The sequence below is a fragment of the Nylanderia fulva genome, unplaced genomic scaffold, assembly GCF_048542155.1.
Source record: "Nylanderia fulva isolate GAGA-0341 unplaced genomic scaffold, ASM4854215v1 Scaffold31, whole genome shotgun sequence".
Classification (NCBI taxonomy): Eukaryota; Metazoa; Arthropoda; class Insecta; order Hymenoptera; family Formicidae; genus Nylanderia; species Nylanderia fulva.
In genome coordinates this window covers 1,101,723-1,122,333 of record NW_028190379.1, presented here as the reverse complement: position 1 = coordinate 1,122,333, position 20,611 = coordinate 1,101,723, and the positions used below count along the sequence as shown (strand labels likewise).

Sequence of the window (20,611 nt, the reverse complement as noted above, 5' to 3'; positions counted from 1 at the left end):
AGGATATGGAAAAAGGGATACGTACATAAATCTCACTTCTTTGGAGAAACTTTAAATAAATTATTTATTGTAAAAATATCTCCAATCTCATCATCTCTACAAATCCTTTTTCGTAAAATAATCATTTAATGGAGTTTGCTTTGTTCACTAAGGTTTCTTATTTGCCTCTGTTTATATTTTATAAACCTCGTTAAGTTTGCATTCACAGTTGATACTACTGAAATGCCGTCTTTCAATTTTTTTTTCTGCTGTCGCACCTACAAAATAAGAAATTATAACGATAGTACATTTTTATATGTATTACTCTAAAAAAAAAACCAAGTTTACGCAAGATAATATATTTACTTTGGTTTTAAAGCGCGGTAGTAAAGATGACAGTGTCTGCACCAACTCGATATCTATCGCTAATTCGTCGGTCTCATCCTCCGCGAATATGTCCATAAGTGCGTCTAAAGATTCCGCAATAACCCACGCGTGAGTCTCCACCGTGCAGATGTTTAGTAAGAACGTGGAAATAGACTGTAAACGATAAATAGCTATGAGAAAAATTTTAATTGAACAAGAGAAACGCGAAGATCGTCTTTTTGATTACCCTTATTATTTCGTCATTCTTGGAATTTTTGTCATTCTCGAAATTTTCGTCATTCTCGAAATTTTCTTCATTCTCGGAATTTTTGTTATTCATCAGGATTTCTACCACATTACAGAGCATCCTTATCAAATTGACACGAACACTCGCGTTGGAACATTGACGTACACAATTTAACATCGGTTCAAAGTCGTCGATGGTCAACTTTTTAAAAACGTTCGCCCGTACTTTGGCCAATTGTTGAAGAATAGCCCTCATGGCAGCTGTAGCCGCTTCTAGAAGCTCTATATTGGTCGAAGCGACGTCTTTAAATACAATCGCTCCGATTTCCACCCATTTTCTGCGAATGAAGCAAATAGCCAGAATTAATAAAATGAAAATTATTAGAAGCACGTGATAGAAAAATAGCATCACTTACTGCACGAAGAATTTGGAGATAATTTACCTGTACAAATTATCAACGCCACCAAAAACGTCAACTTCCAAATTGCATAGTAAGTTGTTTAGACATAAATAAGCTGCGCATTGAATATCATGAAATTGTTTCACTACAGTTTCACCTTCCACGGTTTGAGTCAATATTTCCTGGTTGTCTTTATCCATCACGAGTTCAGTCTTATTCCAAATTTTATCAATTAAATTACACTTGTTTATAACTTCAACCAATTCCACTGGAAGCGTCGACGTCATTTTCAAATTGTCATCCATAGAATCATCGTCCATGCATTCAGACTCTATATCCATTTCCTCAGAATCATCAATATCAGAATCAATATCTTCACTGTCCTCGTCTTCATAGCATAAGTTTGCTAAAATCTGCAAAGCTTGTTCTTGTAATCCCAACATCTTTTTATTTTGTTGCACCTTTTTCCTTTTATCGCTCGAGACAGCATTTTTTTCATGGGGCAAGATGGATGTTAAGCATGACAGCACTTGTTTATGATCAACTGCAAGTACTTCGGAGAGTACTGACAACACTTTGCAAAATATATGTGTCTGGTTAGTATCTGCATAATTATTTATATTAATTAAAAGATCAGCTACTGCAGTTTTTACACCTAGCACTTTGCAGGCAGTATTATTATCCATTGTCAAATCCAGCAAACTGAATAAAGTAGATTCGTTCTGCTTGATTTTCTTAATGGCAGTGTTGTTCTCATCCGACAGACATATCATACATTGTGCAGTAATAGTAACAGTTTCAAAGCCGTAACTATTAATATCTAAAAATTTCATTAAAAGAAATGCTAAATCCTCTTCATTGGCACATTTGAGTGCACTCTCATTATTTGCACATAATATCCGCAACAAACCAATTGCCTGAGCAAAAGTCTCCTTCTCGTCTCCTGGTTTTTTTGAGCACCAATCTAAATGATACTATAAATAAAGACTTTATTTGAGTCTATAATATTGCATATAATAGTGCATATTATAATAATAATACATTTTAATTTAGATATATAAAGGTATTATTATAATAATACATTTTAATTTAGATATATAAAAGTATATATTCATAATAGATATCAGTTATTATTGATGTTTAATACCTGTTTCAATAATGCGATCAACGGAGTCATAATGTCATCCTTGAGAAAATCAATATATGCATCTTCTCCACCATTTTCAGCAATTTCCCTCAGTGTATGCGCAGCATTGGCTCGTATAACAGCATTACTATCCATCAGCATCGGTCCAATTATTTTTGCTATACCATCCTTAGCAATTTGTATAGCCATAGAGGAGTCGCACGACATTGAAGCCAATATTTGCAAAGCGGACAATTTCTCTTCAATATTACATGATTTAACCTATATAAAAAAAAAAAAATAGCAATATAAATGGAAACAGGAACCTCTTTGTTAATATATAATTAATAATTAATCTATTGGTTTCAGTGGCTTAATATGTTCTTTTGTTAGATGACAATTATCATATTGATAAAATTTTACATGCTTACATCTCCATAAGCATTTTGCAAAACCTTTTCTCTGGTTCCCTCCGTAACTTCCTCACTCAATTCGAGCTCCTTGACAGATGGTAATCCGATAGGACTTTTCATGTGTCTCTTGGGTCGCTGTCGCTTTTGCTTTCCCATTGTGAAACAATTAATTTAATATATAATTGAAGACGTTGAAAAATTGAATGCGGAGGTTAGATGTGCACATGTGTGCGCCATAGATAATATAATATAAGATAAGATGGGCAAACTTATTCCGAAATGTTGCTCCCAAAACAGTCATTAATGAACAAAATAACTAGACGCGATATGTGTCCAATTTTTATTTCACCCGGAAGCGGCTATCTTCAGGTCGAGTATATACCAGAGAGAAAGATGAGAGCGGCCAGGCCGGCGTTTTGGCTGTTACCGTTTTTACGGGACTGCTTGAAGCGCCCCTCGCACCCGTTTTTAATATCGGAACTAACTGCACACCCATTTTCTGGCAGGGTCGATAAAGTTTGTATTTGGTGCGAGTCCGTGCTACGCCCATAATTTTCGTGTTAACACAGTATCACGTATTCATTCTGTATATGTGCGATCTTTTCTCTTTATTTATATATATATATATATATATATATATATGTATTTATATAATTTGTATAAAAACTAAAATATAATTATTAAAATATATATATATATATGTATATGTGTAATGAAATATATAAATCTTATTTTAATTAAAATAAAAAAAACGATTAATTGTTCGACCACCTGGATTTTGGAATGTAATTTTTAATATATATTATATTATATTTAATATTTATCGCCGCTTCTATTAATATGAAGTGCAATGTCAACGTGCAATAATGTACAATTATTTAAAGTTTCCATGCCTAATGTATCATGCCGGTATAAAAGAACGTCAAGTAGCATGCGTAGCCGAGCAACTAAGATGACGAGCTGAAATCGTAGACATTTCAAGTTCAAACCCCTACCTTTTTCAGATTTTTTTTTTCACTTTTTTCAAATAAGTTATTATGTGTATAAATGTGTAATAATCAATATATCATTATTTGATAATTTTTTTTGTAATGGAACAAAATAAATTATTTTTTAATTCTGCAAGGAATTTAATTATTAATGCAAACGCCCACACACATAATTTAGATATTCAATTTTTTTTAGTTCAAATGTTTCTTGCAATCTGTATACGACAATCAGTCCACTCGCTGTGCCACAGATTGCATCGCATAATACGCTCAGAGTTATAATACGATAGAGATCGCTTTACGCTGTTTTTCCTTGAAATAAATAAATTTTACGTGTTGTGTACGCGTGTTTAGTATATTTGTTTCTTTCATATTAATTTTAACTATAATTAGTTTTTTAATTAAGATTATTTTAGTGTTAGTTGTTTATTTGTTAGTGTCCTGTTTTCTTTAATTTCGCATTTTTTAATTTTCTTTTTTTTTTGGTGTTGGTGCTAATTATTATTTTTATTTTACAATGTCGAGTAAACACCGGTTTTACGATAAATGTGTGTATTTAAATTGCACAAATATTAGGACAAAAGATGGAAAACGTTTATTTCGATTTCCATTACAAACGGGTGCGAGACATGATTTATGGTTACGCAATAGTGGTGAGTTTATAAAATTGATTTACTTATTTATATCAATATATAATATATATTGATATGATATATGAAACAAATATATATATATATTCTTTGTTTTTTTTAATAAAATATGTCAGATATTATGTATGTTTACGTATGGATTACGTTGAAGTGTTTCTTTGCCGCGTTTTTCTGATCTCGCCGAACGGTTCGCGAATCCTGTGCGAATAAAAAACGATGCGCGTGTGTGTGTGCGTGCGATTGTGATGATCAGTTTCAGTTCGTCTTCAACGCTTGACGAGAGAAGAGGTCCCGAACTGCTGTAAGTTTATAAAAACATATTTTTGTATAACACATTAGAACGATTTTATATTATTTTTTTTTGTCTAGAAAACGTTATATTAATAACCGTTATGAAAACGATCTTGACGACGGTCGTCACCGGCATCGTCGCCGTCGTCGAGATCGTTTTCATAACGGTTATTAATATAACGTTTTCTAGACAAAAAAAAATAATATAAAATCGTTCTAATGTGTTATACAAAAATATGTTTTTATAAACTTACAGCAGTTCGGGACCTCTTCTCTCGTCAAGCGTTAAAGACGAACTGAAACTGATCATCACAATCGCACGCACACACACACGCGCATCGTTTTTTATTCGCACAGGATTCGCGAACCGTTCGGCGAGATCAGAAAAACGCGGCAAAGAAACACTTCAACGTAATCCATACGTAAACATACATAATATCTGACATATTTTATTAAAAAAAACAAAGAATATATATATATATTTGTTTCATATATCATATCAATATATATTATATATTGATATAAATAAGTAAATCAATTTTATAAACTCACCACTATTGCGTAACCATAAATCATGTCTCGCACCCGTTTGTAATGGAAATCGAAATAAACGTTTTCCATCTTTTGTCCTAATATTTGTGCAATTTAAATACACACATTTATCGTAAAACCGGTGTTTACTCGACATTGTAAAATAAAAATAATAATTAGCACCAACACCAAAAAAAAAAGAAAATTAAAAAATGCGAAATTAAAGAAAACAGGACACTAACAAATAAACAACTAACACTAAAATAATCTTAATTAAAAAACTAATTATAGTTAAAATTAATATGAAAGAAACAAATATACTAAACACGCGTACACAACACGTAAAATTTATTTATTTCAAGGAAAAACAGCGTAAAGCGATCTCTATCGTATTATAACTCTGAGCGTATTATGCGATGCAATCTGTGGCACAGCGAGTGGACTGATTGTCGTATACAGATTGCAAGAAACATTTGAACTAAAAAAAATTGAATATCTAAATTATGTGTGTGGGCGTTTGCATTAATAATTAAATTCCTTGCAGAATTAAAAAATAATTTATTTTGTTCCATTACAAAAAAAATTATCAAATAATGATATATTGATTATTACACATTTATACACATAATAACTTATTTGAAAAAAGTGAAAAAAAAAATCTGAAAAAGGTAGGGGTTTGAACTTGAAATGTCTACGATTTCAGCTCGTCATCTTAGTTGCTCGGCTACGCATGCTACTTGACGTTCTTTTATACCGGCATGATACATTAGGCATGGAAACTTTAAATAATTGTACATTATTGCACGTTGACATTGCACTTCATATTAATAGAAGCGGCGATAAATATTAAATATAATATAATATATATTAAAAATTACATTCCAAAATCCAGGTGGTCGAACAATTAATCGTTTTTTTTATTTTAATTAAAATAAGATTTATATATTTCATTACACATATACATATATATATATATATTTTAATAATTATATTTTAGTTTTTATACAAATTATATAAATACATATATATATATATATATATATATATATAAATAAAGAGAAAAGATCGCACATATACAGAATGAATACGTGATACTGTGTTAACACGAAAATTATGGGCGTAGCACGGACTCGCACCAAATACAAACTTTATCGACCCTGCCAGAAAATGGGTGTGCAGTTAGTTCCGATATTAAAAACGGGTGCGAGGGGCGCTTCAAGCAGTCCCGTAAAAACGGTAACAGCCAAAACGCCGGCCTGGCCGCTCTCATCTTTCTCTCTGGTATATATATTATTTATATTTATGTATGTACAGTGATGAAGAAGCAAAAACACCGATTCTGATAAAGAAAAAAAAAGGAAAATGGAGCATATGTTTCTAAAAATATTGAAACTGTCTGTTGAAGAAGGTAAAAGAAATATATGTATAATTAAGAGTATATGAAATAATAATTATTATTATATATTATAATAATTAATAATAATTATTATTATATACATATATTATATTATTTAATAATATATATGGCTCGACATTTTATGGTTATATGATATGATATGTGATAAAATAACTCTGAAAGTATTTTCTCTGATAATGATTAAAAAATTAATTAAAAGGTGAATGAAAATTATTCAAACAGTATTAATATTAAATCAAGAAATTTATATTAAATTATTCAATTATCAATTATATAATAATATATCTGTCATTGTATTTTATGACTATATCTGCTCCGCTTTGATATAATATATATATATATATATATATGTACATATTCCGCTCTTTTTTCTTCTTTTACATATATAGATATGTATATATATCTGCTTTATTATCTAACAACGGTACGTTAAATTTATTCAGTTTAGCCTTTGTGACAAACAAAAAAAAAAGTAGTGTATATTTTATCGTTCATCTCCGTTAAAACTATCATGACTGTCAAAAGTGATTAATTCATCTATCTCTACGTATCTATCTCTTGGACGCGGAACAGCTGACACGAAAATATATATGTATATCGCGCACCAAGTCGCTTCCAAGTATCGCTCGCTCGATTACGCACGTCGTCGAGGCGAACGAGCCGCGGAATTTGCAAGTCATTCGAGTCATCTACGGTCACGATTGCTGTTTCATGGTCCTGACGACGAAAAGAACGCGAAATTCTTCCCTATCACTATACATATATCTACGCGCGCCTCTCTTAATTCCTCTGTCGTTCTCGCGAAATTTTTCACGTGGCGCACTTTATTCCGATGATGATGTATCTGCCTATAGATTCTCTCTATCTGTAGATATATTCTCTCCTACGTATGTAAAATATCTCCGAAAGGTGAGAAAATTATATTTTAAACATTATATTTATATATTGTCTGTCCATCGTTCATATGTGAATATCTCGATTTCACACGTCCGCAAAATACCATATGCCTTCGTTAAAATATATGTAACACAACACTATATGACTTAATTAATGACAATAATATGTATATTGTCCTAAATTCACTGATATATATATTTACATTTTAAAAAAGCAAAAAAGAGAAAAACAGTGCATATTCCTTTTTAACTATTTTTCTTCTTATTTTAAATTTTATAGAAATACGAGGAAATGTAGAAGAAGTTTAGCTAAATTTTTGCTCTAAATTCAGTGTATGTTTAAATTTTTAAAAAGAAAAAATTTTAGCAGGTTTCTTTTTATTTTAAATTTTATAGAAATACAGAGAAAAATGTATAAGATGTTTTGCTCTAAATTTACTATAATATATGTTTAAATTTTTAAAAAGCAAAGAAAAGAGAAATGCACATTTATTTTAGCAATTTTTCTTTTTATTTTTAAATAGAGAAGAATATAAGAAACATAATATTTAAATTGCTCTAAAAATTCATTGATATATTCATAAATTTTAAAAAAAGCAAACAAAAAGAAAAACAATGCATATTATTTTTTAACTATTTTTCTTTTGATTTTTTAAATTTTATGGAAAAGTGTATATAAGAAATGCAACTATAAAAAAAGAATCAAAAATTTTAAAAATAAAAAGAAGAGATTTTTTTAAAGAATTCTCGCAATAATAGAAATAATTAATCAAAGATTTATTATTATTTAAAATATTCTTTTATATTAATCAAAGATTGGATTCAGCAAAAAATATTTTTATTCAAGAGGAAAAGATCTCGAGAAAATTTTAAATGCATTGTGTTCCATCGCATATATTATTTTTGCTTCACGTTATTGTAATTACACAGCTTCATACGATTATTAATCCATTCTACGAAATCGATCAAAGAAATTCAATGTCACAGAGAGAAAGAGAACCGACGATTTTCCCGTATCCACACTAACATAAAAAATCTAAAAAAAATACATAAAAAATCCAAATAAATAACGATTTAAAAATTAAATAAATTCGACGCGTTCGTCTCGAAATGAGTAATATTTTTAATTGCAGAGGGAGGTCTTTTATTTTACACATACTTTTACGCCGCGATATTTCTTCCTCGTTTATTTATTACCGAGTCACCGTCAGGGACACATATATCATATACACACGATGGATTATTAACCAGCCAGTTAGCCGACCACTATCGGAGGTGCGGACTAATAAGGTACACCGGCCTATCTACAGTTCTACAGTGCAAATCGTGACGAAGCGATCTCTTGTCGCGGCTCCAAAAGAGAGACCATCCCACCCGCGCGTGTCCGGGACACCCGATCGGGCACTCGAGTCGCGATCGACAGCGGCAAACACGTGCGTATGCAAATCGTCACGCATCTATATAATATATATATATATATATATATTATATTACATTATTTAGTGCGCACACGTCCGCGTGACGCCGCATCTATCGGCGGAGCAGAGTCGGCGTCGGAGGATGCCTGCGTCATCGTCATCGTGTTGTATCACTCTCGGCGAGCTCCGATCGCGAAACATGAGTTTCCCCGTCTCGACGATTCCTCGACGCCAGTAGATCGCCCGCGATCCTGGCCAGCCGGGTAAGTGTCAAATAAGTGTCAAAGTGTCATGTGTCATGCGCGCGCAGAAGGGAAGAAAGAGAGAGAGAGAGAGAGAAAAAGAGAGTCCGCGCCGATGGGAGACGACGATGACAAAGATGATAACGACGACGATGATGATGATGATGATGATGATGTCGCGAGTTTCGCCGCCAAAACATCTCGCGATCACGTGTGCGAAGTATCTTCGAGGTTTCTATTTTTTTATTTTTTTTTACTTTGACATCTGTAGATTTGAAGGACCGGATCGGTTCTGAAAAAGTGTGAGCGGTGTTTGTTAGCACTTCTGGTATGTGGAATAATAAATGACACATTACGTGTTTTGAGAGAGATACGTGATCGATTGTATAGTCATTGTTTGGTATAATGACACGAGATATGTAAATGTGTATATATATATATATATATATATATATATATATATATATATATATATGTATATATATAAATATATGTATATGTATATATATATATAAAGGTGCACTTCTCCACTTGTCGCTTTGCAGCTCGATTTAATGGATGGGGAGAGAGATTATCAACAGAAGAAAGGGGCACGAAGTGGCTTCCCATCTCAGAGCAATAATGCGTCGAACACGCCACTCGTATCAGGGGAAGAAACGGATTGGGAGGGTATGCTCAATACGGAGAAGCACAGAGGCGACCTCGGGGACATGACATTCTGCATGGCAAATTATCTTAAGGAAGCCATGAAGATGATGTTCATGATGCGCAGCCATCATATGCTGACTGACGTTATACTGGAAGTTGGTACCGAACTGTTCCATGCGCACAAAGTTATTTTAGCAGCTGCTAGTCCCTACTTTAAGGTGAGTTTAACTAGCCATAAAAAAGATTATTGTGCATTAGTGTAAATTATTTATTTAGTCAAAATTTAAGCAATGGTCAAATTCCAGGCAATGTTTACCGGAGGATTAAAAGAATGCGAGATGACAAGAGTGAAGCTCCAAGGTGTCTGTCCGACAACAATGGCTCGTTTAATGTATTTCATGTACACTGGTCAAATAAGAGTCACTGAGATTACAGTGTGTTCACTGCTATCAGCAGCTACCATGTTCCAAGTATGTGAAAATGGAGATCACAATTGCAGAAAGTGATATGCATTGTGTCAATTATACATGAGTAGATAGCAGAAAAAAAAATGATCTATCATGTATCTGTGATTTAACATTTAAATACTGTTGCGATACAGGTCACTAATGTGATAGATGCGTGCTGTGTTTTTTTGGAGAGGCAACTGGACCCCACGAATGCGATTGGAATCGCCAACTTTGCGGAGCAGCATGGTTGTCATGATTTGTACCACAAGGCAAATCAGTTCATCGTCCAGCATTTTAACCAGATATGCCAAGAGGAGGAATTTCTGCAACTGTCTGCCATACAGCTGGTGGCGCTGGTGAGGAAAGACGAGTTAAACGTGCAAGAAGAAAGGGAGGTTTACAATGCTGTGCTAAAGTGGGTCAAGTACAACGAGGACGCGAGGCGACCCAAGATGGAACACATCTTGCACGCGGTACGCTGCCAGTATCTCACGCCGAATTTTTTGCGGGAACAGATGAAAAACTGCGACGTGCTGAAAAAGGTGCCGGCCTGTCGCGAGTACCTCGCGCAGATCTTCAAAGACTTGACGCTGCACAAGAAGCCAATTGTCAAGGAGCGTACACCGAATACACGGCGAGTGATATACATTGCTGGCGGTTTCTTTAAGCATTCGCTCGACGTGCTGGAAGGCTACAACGCCGATGACAAGACGTGGACGCAACACGCCAAGCTGATCGTACCTAGATCCGGTTTAGGCGGCGCCTTTCTAAAAGGAATGTTCTACGCGGTCGGCGGCAGGCATAACTCACCAGGAAGCAGGTTAGCACTTGGATGCCAATTATGTGTGTTGCCTAAACAGTCTACAATTATATATCAAATGTAGTTATCAAGGAAAGATTACAATCAGCAGATTGTCTTTACGCAATTCATGATTTCTGCTAATACTGAAGCTAGAGATATAATTTTGAGATGTAATACAAAAACAATCATGTACTTTTCAGGTACGACAGCGATTGGGTTGACAGGTACAACCCGATGACGGACCAATGGCGACCTTGCAGCCCAATGTCGGTACCTAGGAATAGAGTCGGAGTCGCCGTGATGGATGGTTTATTGTATGCTGTAGGAGGTAGCGCGGGTGCCGACTATCACAATAGCGTCGAATGTTATGATCCAGATCAAGACACGTGGACCAGTGTCAAATCTATGCACATCAAGAGATTAGGCGTAGGAGTAGCAGTAGTGAATAGGTATTATATACTAATCATCGCATTGAAAGAAAAGTTGAGCTATGTCAAAATAGTATAGTACATTTAAGTATACACAGTTTTTAAAGTAAATCATATTAATTATAAGATTATTAATGAGATTATATTAATTAAATGAATTATTATATATAATGAGATATATTATTAATACTAATTATATACATATATATTTAGTATTGCTCTCAATTAGAGATAGTATACATGTTTCAATTTTATCTCTAAAATCATATCCGCTTTTTGATTAAAGGAAACCCTATCTAAGGTATTTGGTAAGGCTACTTGACATAATATAATAGATATGATATGTCGAGATCTTATTGCAGATTGCTATACGCGATTGGCGGTTTCGACGGCAAGGATCGTCTCAGTTCGGTCGAGTGTTATCATCCTGAGAACGACGAATGGACGATGGTGCCGCCTATGGAGTGCAGTCGCTCCGGGGCTGGAGTTGCCAGTCTAGGTCAATACATATATGTTATAGGCGGATACGACGGGAAATCGCAATTGAATTCGGTGGAGAGATACGACACGGAACACGACGTCTGGGAAAGTGTGAGCAGTGTTAGTATCGCTCGCAGTGCGCTAAGCGTCACCGTCCTCGACGGCAAATTATATGCAATGGGTAAGCGTACGATTTTGTTGATACCTTGAAAAATCTTGAAAACCTGGTAAAATTTTGACTTTTTAATTGACAATCTATTTTTAAAATCAAGATCTTATACAAATAATAAATTTTATAGAAAATTGTTCAATTTTCTAATAGATAATATTTAAATAAATTAGTATTTCTTTAGACGTTTATAATAAATTATATTTTGTTTTATATTTTTAATTTTATTAGGGAATATTTTATATAATTTGAATAGACACCCTGTTTATGAATATTATTTTTTTCAAAAAGTACATTATATATATGATTGCTAACGCATGTTCCCTTCTTTTCAGGAGGATATGACGGCGCGACGTTTGTAGATATAGTAGAAATTTACGATCCGACTCAGGACCAATGGATCCAAGGTGTGCCTATGACATCAGGGAGATCTGGCCACGCCAGTGCAGTATCGTACTATCAGTGTCCCATACATTGCGATCATTTGGATCATAATATTTCGCTAGAGAAACCACCATCGTGATACATAGACTGAGTCAATTTTTTTCTTTTTTTTCTTTTTTTTAATTAACGTTCGATAGCAACGATGCCATTAGTCTTTCATTTACGAAAGAGAAGTGTAAAACTAAAACTAAGAAAACAAAGTAAAAATACGCGTCAAACTTCCCAATCGACATTTAAGGGAACTCGACTGATAAGTGTATTTATAGCACACTACATACTGCGATGTGTCATTGAACTGGACCAAGATGGTTGATTAGAAAATTGTGACTAGCTGACAAAAAGTGCATTCTCAACAAAACGAAGTAAGTTTTGTCGACTTATAAAGGACCAATTTATTGTATCCATTAAGATAAATATGCGACTGTGCTACTTTACAGCTTTTACAGCTACTTTACAGCATATTTTACAGCTTTTTAATTATAGATGACGCTATAATTAATATATATACATAGACAGAGAGAGAGAGAAAGAGAGAGAAAAGAAAATAATATATGTATAAAAATATTTACATATTGTGTAAAAAAATTTTTTGAAGAACTTGCAAATGTCTTTTTTTGTCAGAGTTTAATAATCACATATTGAATCTACCATCTTTTGTAAATAATACATTATAATAGTCTTATAATTTATTTCTATTAATTTATCTGATTGAAAAGAATATTAAAGTAGTAATATTCGTTACAATTGTTACATATAAATAATGAATGTTAACAAATGTTTGTTCAGCATTTATGTAAAACTTTATAAATGTTAATATCGCGCATCTGCTTGAACTTATCTAAATGCTGAAGCAGGATGCTTTTATGGAAAGTTATGCAAGCGATGCTTGCATGTTTAAAATGGACACTTAAAGACGAAGATAATAAAGCGGACAAATTCCTGCAGTATTGAAGTAATCGCGAATTTTTTCTTGCAAAAATATAATCCCTTTATACATACTGCCTTATATTCTGATATAAATTTGCAATGAGATGGCGCACACGGAATGCAAGAGATTTATTACATGTCCTATGTGTAAAGGTGCAGGTAGGGACATTTAGACGAGCATAGATAATCTTTGACGCGTATTTTATTTTGCGATAAATAAATATATCTCGAAAAAAATAAAGGTAAGTCGACAACAATGGAAACGGCTTCTGTATCTATTCAACGTGAGAATACAAATTCAACGCAAGTTATGAGAACTCGATTTGTCGAAACAGCGTATTCGGGGGCCTCGGGAGATCCACGATTAATCGATAGGTATTTCCGCGAGCATTTAATTTCTTAATATATTTTGCTATGCAACTAGAATTTTCCTCTAATATATTCACTATTTATATAACACTTTATTTAAATTGCAATAGAATGTGCATTATATTAACATATAATGTATATTCTATAGCAATTTAAATAAATAGTGTTTAAATAAGAAAAATGTGTTTTATAAAAAAATAGAAAATTTTGAATTACTTTTTATGTTATATTTAAATATTAATTTGTATTTTTTTTCCTTTTACAATGTAGCAAACATACAAAGGATCCTAATTCTATCACCAATTATGGAGATTACACAACTCTACTGGAGAATGATTGTACAGGAATATCAGAGGAATTTACGAATCTACAAGAAACTCTAAAACATGCGCTGCAAAGCTTAAAACAGGGTCAATGGCAAAGCACCATACCGGCTTTAATAAAGCTCGTGCATATTTCAAGGATTCAACCAGAATTGCTGGACTCTAATATGCCTCGCATATATCGAAGTTTGTGCAGGTCTCGACAATTTTCATATTTATTTCACTATATTTCACTATGTTCAACATGTTTCTCAATTGTTTTCTTTTTATTATTTTCTATTTTATTATATCATTTTATTTATTATTTTTATTATTTTATTTTGTTTTATATTTATATCTTACTAATTTGATATCTTTATATTACAGTTTACTGAAAAATACAAGACCTCATGTCGTTAGGTCTGTCTGTCAGGTGACGATGGAGTTATATAAGACAGTCCAGTGTACACAAAGACCTGAATTTGATGAACTTGTATCTATGTTGCTTTTAAAAAGTACACACACGAACAAAGGAATTCGAAATGATGCTCAACGTGCCTTGGATTCTATGGTGACACATTTGCCTCCTGCAATTTCTATCCGGATATTAACCAGCGAACATGGTGCCAGGTAAATGAACGAATTTATTTCACCATTAATACATAGATGTGTCTATATTTAAATGTATATTTATATATTGCTCTACGTTTATTATACAGAGTTTTTGATTAATCATTATTGTGTTACTAAATTGTAAGCTATATGAAATTTTTGGTATCATATTTTTTATATACAGCCACAAGAATCCATTAATAAGAGCGACTGTAAGTCGACTGCTTTATAATATTATTAATATTATTGGAGTGGAATGTTTACTATCAAACCCAAATCTTAAGGATTGCCGCCGAAAAATATTTACAATGTGTGCCAAATTTCTTCTTGATGGTAATAATGAAACAAGGTATCTAATCAATAAATATATCATTATATTTATAAGAACTTTTTGTAACTGTGTAAATATTTATATGAATATTTTTTATATTTCTATGAGAACTCCTTTTATAAAACACATTTTTTTGATAAATAGATATTTATATGAGATGCTTGTTTTGCAGAATATTATAAGAGTAATATAAAAAATATATTTTAAATCTTTTATTATGTAATATTATTATCTTTAACATTAATTACTTTTATTATCATATCTTAAAACATTAAGATTTTAACTTAATTCTTTTAATAATTATAAATAAATTTAAAATATGAAATAGAAACTACGTATAAAATTGAAGAATTGATTGCTGAAATTGATGAAATCTAACTTAGCAAATGATGTAGAAATATATATGTGAATTGTTTATTCTTTTATAGGAACGATGCAAAAAAAACACTGAAAGCAATGATGAGCCATCAAGATTTTGATACTCTCTTCTATCAAGATGTAGATTGGAAGATAATTAGCAGCATAGAGAAGCAATTACTATCTTTAAAGTACAATCAGATTCATAGCGTGTAACATTATTCATTATCATGTCCGAATATAATGATGATCTCTATTAGTGTGCATATCTTTTGTAATAACATATATCAATAATAAATCGTGTTGTAATTATATATAATACATAACTTGAAAATTTATTCTATTTTAATATTAATTCATTATATTAATTATAATATATTATTATTATTATTATTATATCTCCTAACACACAATTGTTACTATTAATTTATCGATATTACTAATTTATTAGTTACTAAATATGCACATGTGCAGTGACATTCTGTCATTGTGTTGTCTATTACTAATATTAACTAAAAAATCAATATATCATAAAGTTTAATATGTTATTTTAATATTTATTTATTCTACGATATTGGATTGTTTAAAATATTAAACATATATACATATTACCATAAAATTATATCATATGAGGAGGATAGAGATTTCGAAATATTTATTTTTACTGCGCAATCCGAATTACATATTTATTTATTTAGATCATCGAACGAAGTATATATAGTTTTCTACAACTTGCTATAAATTCTTAATTTGATTATTTATGTCATTTCCATTATACTTACTTAAATATAAATATATAAAAATGTATTATTTCGAGATCTACAATCGTGATATATTCAGTTACGCATAAATGGGAAAAGTTAATAAATAATTCATTAATTTTATTATAAAAAATAATTTCCATATATACTGTTCGTAATTCGTAAATACGACTTTTTAGAATCTCTTTACATTTCTTTATATTCTCCTAATGCACATCTCTTTGCGCAATATGTTTTGCTATATAAAATTAATGATAAGAAGAATGCAAGTACATATACATAAATAAAATTATAAAATTTGAACACGAACCATATCACGGAATCGAACCATTTACCGTGCTTTTTACCGAGCGTGACGACGTAGTTCACGTCTACTTTCTCAGGGGACGCATTAGTAGACATTAGTAAAAATTATTTTATTATAATTATAAATAAAAACAATAATAAATAAGAAATAATAATAAATAATTTATTATTATAATATTCTATTATAATAATAATTTATTATAATAATTAAATAAATTGTAAATTATTTTTTATAAATGTATAAATGATCCGAGAGGAAAGAAAGAGAAAGAGAGAGAGAGAGAGAGACAGACTGTTAAAGGTTATGTCAAAATGGCGTTTGCTATCTCCTGAGCCCAGAGATTCAGCATCGACGACGCGGTGTTCACTGCCAGCGGATCCGAAATGCCGTCCAGGTCGCTGCCAACCAGGTCGCGCGCGCGATAGAGTGAGCGAGACGGAGAGAGAAAAAAAGTGACAGCTCTTGTGACGTAACGCGCCACGCGATGAGATCCGTTTACAAGTTGTTCCTGCTGTGCCTTATCCTGGCCGCGCTGATAATCCTGCTGAACGTGACGGCGAATTTTTCCAGCAAGGTGAACGACCAGACGCTCGCGAGCCGGGAACGTCTGGTGCTGCAGAGGAATAAGTCACCAGGAGTCGCGTCGACAACGACGCCGTCGTCGTCGCTGTCGTCGTCGTCGTCGTCGTCGACGGGCGAGGTGACGATATGCGTCGTGGTGTGCGGGGACAGGGTGCACGAGGCTCTGACGATGCTCAAGTCGGCGCTGGTTTTTACTAACAGGCCCCTGCAATTCGTGATACTGGCGGAGCACGATCTAATTCCGGCCTTCAGCGAGAAACTGTCGGAATGGAAGCACATGTCGAACAAGACCTTCAACTTCCTAGTGCGACCCATCACCTTCCCGGACGGCAGCGACGTGGCCATGTGGAAGAAGCTGTTCAAGCCTTGCGCAGCTCAGCGACTCTTCCTACCAGTAAGCAACCATCAGCTGATTGCATTTATTTGAATTTATTTTTTATTTTATTAGGATATTTTATTTATTGGCTTTTATAAATTTATTTATTTATGCATCTATTTAGGAATTTATTTATGAATTTATTTATTTTAGACTGTGCTGAATGATACGGATGCGGTGCTCTATGTGGACACGGACACTCTGTTTCTGGCCCCACCAGAGAAGATCTGGGACGAGTTCAAGAAGATGAACTCCAGCCAGCTGGCAGCCCTCAGCCCGGAACACGAGGATCCCAACACCGGCTGGTACAACAGATTCGCCAAGCATCCTTACTACGGCAAGCTGGGTGTCAACTCTGGAGTGATGCTGATGAATCTTACAAGAATGCGCGAGTTTCGATGGACTGACTACGTGATTCCCATACATAAGGAGTACAGACTGAAGATCACCTGGGGCGATCAGGATATCATCAACATAATATTTCACCATCATCCGGAGAAGCTGTACGTCTACTCGTGTAGATACAACTACAGGCCTGATCACTGTATGTACATGTCAGTGTGTGCGGAGGCGGAAAGAGAGGGTGCCCTGATGCTGCACGGTTCCCGTGGCACTTTCCACTCGCAGAAGCAGCCGCCCTTCAGGGCCGTCTACACTGCCATGCAGGAGTATCAGCTAAACACGGATCCATACGACGAGCTGCTTGTGCCGATGAGAAGTTACCTGGCACTGGAAGACAGGTCTAACTGCGGTAAAGTTCCCAAAGTGTTCATCATCCAGCCGGAGTTGCATTTAACTCCCCACAATTTTTGAAGCTTCCATTCAAGAATTTTTTATACACGGTCGCGCGAGCTACACTTGGACTGTCTTTTGAAATCTTTATAGATTTTGAAGTCTTTATAGCGCTCGTCCTGACGAATATTATACAGTATATTATATACAAATATAAAATATGGTATGTAATATAGTATATAATATTCTTAATATATGTAATAGAGTAATATATAATATTATATATATATATATATATATATATATATATATATATACTACAAATATTATATATTATAATATAGATATTTCGAAGTGACGATGACTCTTAAAGAGTATTCGTACATATCTGAGTGGCCATTTTTGACCATATAAGTGTAGTATTTTCTTCCGGAGTATTATTCTCCTTCGAGATATTATAAAATACTTAACTATACGTAACTTATGTGTAGACATATACAGGGTGTCCCATAGAAAATTGCTGAAACTAATCAGCTGTCATTTTTTAATGCATGCAGTTATTGAGAAAACAAAAATTGTGTTGGGGAAAAAGAGAAAGTTTATAGTTTTTAATGGATAATATAAATAAAATGTATATTATTTTATTTTATTGATAAAAAGTAATTAAAAAAATGGTGATAATCATACAAACTAATGATAAATATTTTTAACAGTGTTCGATTTAATAGCAGATATTAAAACACTTGTCAATAACATTAAAAATTATATGTTAGAAAAAGTTTTTACGAGTTTTTATAAAAGAACAGAATTTCGTACAAATTCAAATAGTGCGCAATTTGAAAATATTTATCATTTGTTTACATATGTGATTATTAGCACTTTTATTACTATTTTTCAATAAAATAAACTGCTATATAAACATTTTAATTTTATTTAAATCCATTAAAAACTGCTCTTTTCAACACAATTTTTGTTTTCTCAATAACTGTATGCATTAAAAGACGACAGTTAATTAGTTTCAGCAATTTCCTATGGGATACCCTGTACTTATATGTATTATGTGTACACATATATGCGAGTTGATACGTTTAATTACTCGAAAAGAGTACGGACTTTTTAAACGAGGAGCCTTAGATTATGCTAATGTATAAGCATTCTGCTTCGTTTACGTAAGAATAAGCGGCGTGTGTAAATTACATCAATTAACGTATCCGGTCGTCTATGTAGGTTCTGCCGTGTAGCTACGTTTATTTACGCGCAATATGTTTTGGAAATGTTTATTAAGTCTGGATAGTCCGTAAGAACTCACGAGAGTGCGCGATTCACTTACAAATTAGAAGATGTAAATAAGTCGCGCATTAATTCCACGACGAATCTCCGTATATTATAGACTGAACTTTTTCTGTATGTAGTGCATTTGGGTTTTTTTTGTTAACAAGTGTGCTATGTTGTTACTGTTTGTACAAGAAGGGACGATACGACATATATATTGTTATATACATTTTTATCTCATACTTTGCAACAATACTTGATGAGGGAAAGCGATGATCAGGGCCTATCTTATAACTTTGCGGAACATATATTTGACAAGCTGCTGCATTTCTCAATCTATTTTCTTTTTTCTCTCTTACAATAATATTTTAATGATAATTAAATAATTTCTTTTTTATATTTATATTATATAATTATATAATATTTAGATTAATTTTATGTAATCTAAAAATTGAGAGGAAAATGTCAAGTTCGTCAACAGTATTAATTTTGTTTCTATTGTTATTTTGCACTACTTGAAACCTACTTATAAGTGGTTTTGATAAGAGATAAGCTCTGATTGAGAGAGTGCGGATGTGCGCAATTATTTTAAAAATGACGTAAGGTTTCAAAATATTAAAATCAAAATAATACATTTGTTTCCACATTTTTGTGCGAAATATATAATTTATACTATTTTCAAAGTAAGAATCTCACATTTTGATGCATCGATAATAATTGATTATAGATATACGTTATTTGTAATATACAATGTTTATATGAATATGAATTACATTTCGGCGAAAGTGTTCACATTTTTACACATACAATTTGATACACATTTTTGTATCGTTTGATTGTTCAATACGATTTGATACGTCATTTGTGATACTTTTCTTATATGAGTATTATACATGATAAAACTAATTAAATAAAAAATCTATCTATATAATACATATACAAAAGTGTGAACATGTATTTAATATACCAATCTCCACGTCAGCGAGAAATATATCCTTATATACATATATTAATATGCAAATAGAGATTTTCATTATCTTTTATTACTGTTTCAGATTTTTATTTGACATAAAAGAGATTTCATTATATCGAGCGATAAAGAAACAAAGGAAGGGAAGGGGATTCTGTTTTTGGAAAATATATATTGAATGGTAGAAATGTAGTTTTAAACAGAGTTAGGTAAGCTAATGATTTTTTAAAACTAAATTAAATTATATATTTTTATAATAACATATTTTTCGATAATTACAATTAATGACAAATGAACATAAAAATTAATAATATTTCAATTTAAATAC

The 20,611-nt window shown here is 32.5% G+C and overlaps 4 protein-coding genes across 7 annotated transcripts; 3 read left to right on the top strand and 1 right to left on the bottom strand.

Annotated features, from left to right (window-relative positions):
* Nucleotides 1–36: 36 nt before the first annotated feature.
* On the bottom strand, nucleotides 37–2,909 carry LOC114928964 (HEAT repeat-containing protein 3). Its single transcript, XM_029300331.2, has 6 exons — nucleotides 2,550–2,909; nucleotides 2,140–2,400; nucleotides 1,035–1,966; nucleotides 593–929; nucleotides 346–519; nucleotides 37–257 (listed from the first exon to the last, which is right to left on the bottom strand). The coding sequence occupies exons 1-6, from the start codon at nucleotides 2,685–2,687 to the stop codon at nucleotides 126–128; spliced, it is 1,974 nt and encodes a 657-aa protein (XP_029156164.1). The 5' UTR covers nucleotides 2,688–2,909; the 3' UTR covers nucleotides 37–125.
* Nucleotides 2,910–6,285: 3,376 nt separating this feature from the next.
* Keap1 (kelch like ECH associated protein 1) lies at nucleotides 6,286–13,341 on the top strand. 4 transcript variants are annotated; one of them, XM_029300313.2, is made up of 9 exons: nucleotides 7,002–7,318; nucleotides 8,439–8,738; nucleotides 8,809–8,986; nucleotides 9,511–9,831; nucleotides 9,919–10,083; nucleotides 10,215–10,882; nucleotides 11,065–11,313; nucleotides 11,655–11,953; nucleotides 12,277–13,341. In XM_029300313.2, exons 4-9 carry the CDS (start codon nucleotides 9,520–9,522, stop codon nucleotides 12,462–12,464), a joined length of 1,881 nt encoding a protein of 626 aa, XP_029156146.1. In that variant the 5' UTR covers nucleotides 7,002–7,318; nucleotides 8,439–8,738; nucleotides 8,809–8,986; nucleotides 9,511–9,519; the 3' UTR covers nucleotides 12,465–13,341. The 4 variants fall into 4 exon arrangements, with proteins under 4 accessions (XP_029156149.1, XP_029156146.1, XP_029156148.1 ...); XM_029300316.2 differs by lacking the exons at nucleotides 7,002–7,318; nucleotides 8,439–8,738; nucleotides 8,809–8,986 and adding an exon at nucleotides 6,286–6,400; XM_029300315.2 differs by lacking the exons at nucleotides 7,002–7,318; nucleotides 8,439–8,738; nucleotides 8,809–8,986 and adding an exon at nucleotides 8,996–9,196.
* A 72-nt stretch (nucleotides 13,342–13,413) lies between these two features.
* LOC114928952 (TOG array regulator of axonemal microtubules protein 2-like) lies at nucleotides 13,414–15,609 on the top strand. The gene is made up of 6 exons (XM_029300318.2): nucleotides 13,414–13,471; nucleotides 13,555–13,687; nucleotides 13,952–14,200; nucleotides 14,371–14,613; nucleotides 14,780–14,944; nucleotides 15,355–15,609. Exons 1-6 carry the CDS (start codon nucleotides 13,417–13,419, stop codon nucleotides 15,497–15,499), a joined length of 990 nt encoding a protein of 329 aa, XP_029156151.1. The 5' UTR covers nucleotides 13,414–13,416; the 3' UTR covers nucleotides 15,500–15,609.
* Nucleotides 15,610–16,601: 992 nt separating this feature from the next.
* Nucleotides 16,602–20,219, top strand: shams (glucoside xylosyltransferase 1 shams). The gene is made up of 2 exons (XM_029300317.2): nucleotides 16,602–17,327; nucleotides 17,463–20,219. The coding sequence occupies exons 1-2, from the start codon at nucleotides 16,836–16,838 to the stop codon at nucleotides 18,120–18,122; spliced, it is 1,152 nt and encodes a 383-aa protein (XP_029156150.1). The 5' UTR covers nucleotides 16,602–16,835; the 3' UTR covers nucleotides 18,123–20,219.
* The last annotated feature ends 392 nt before the right edge of the window (nucleotides 20,220–20,611 follow it).

Coding starts and splice junctions, on each gene's coding strand:
- LOC114928964 (XM_029300331.2), bottom strand. CDS start 2,687: ATGGGAAAGCAAAAGCGACAGCGACCCAAGAGACACATGAAAAGTCCT. Junction 1,967..2,139: donor TGATCGCATTATTGAAACAG/GTATTAAACATC, acceptor CTTTATTTATAG/TATCATTTAGATTGGTGCTC. Junction 520..592: donor AGAATGACGAAATAATAAGG/GTAATCAAAAAG, acceptor TATCGTTTACAG/TCTATTTCCACGTTCTTACT.
- Keap1 (XM_029300316.2), top strand. CDS start 9,520: ATGGATGGGGAGAGAGATTATCAACAGAAGAAAGGGGCACGAAGTGGC. Junction 9,832..9,918: donor CTGCTAGTCCCTACTTTAAG/GTGAGTTTAACT, acceptor GTCAAATTCCAG/GCAATGTTTACCGGAGGATT. Junction 10,084..10,214: donor CAGCAGCTACCATGTTCCAA/GTATGTGAAAAT, acceptor GTTGCGATACAG/GTCACTAATGTGATAGATGC.
- LOC114928952 (XM_029300318.2), top strand. CDS start 13,417: ATGGCGCACACGGAATGCAAGAGATTTATTACATGTCCTATGTGTAAA. Junction 13,472..13,554: donor TCCTATGTGTAAAGGTGCAG/GTAGGGACATTT, acceptor AAAAAAATAAAG/GTAAGTCGACAACAATGGAA. Junction 14,201..14,370: donor ATATATCGAAGTTTGTGCAG/GTCTCGACAATT, acceptor TTTATATTACAG/TTTACTGAAAAATACAAGAC.
- shams (XM_029300317.2), top strand. CDS start 16,836: ATGAGATCCGTTTACAAGTTGTTCCTGCTGTGCCTTATCCTGGCCGCG. Junction 17,328..17,462: donor CTCAGCGACTCTTCCTACCA/GTAAGCAACCAT, acceptor TATTTATTTTAG/ACTGTGCTGAATGATACGGA.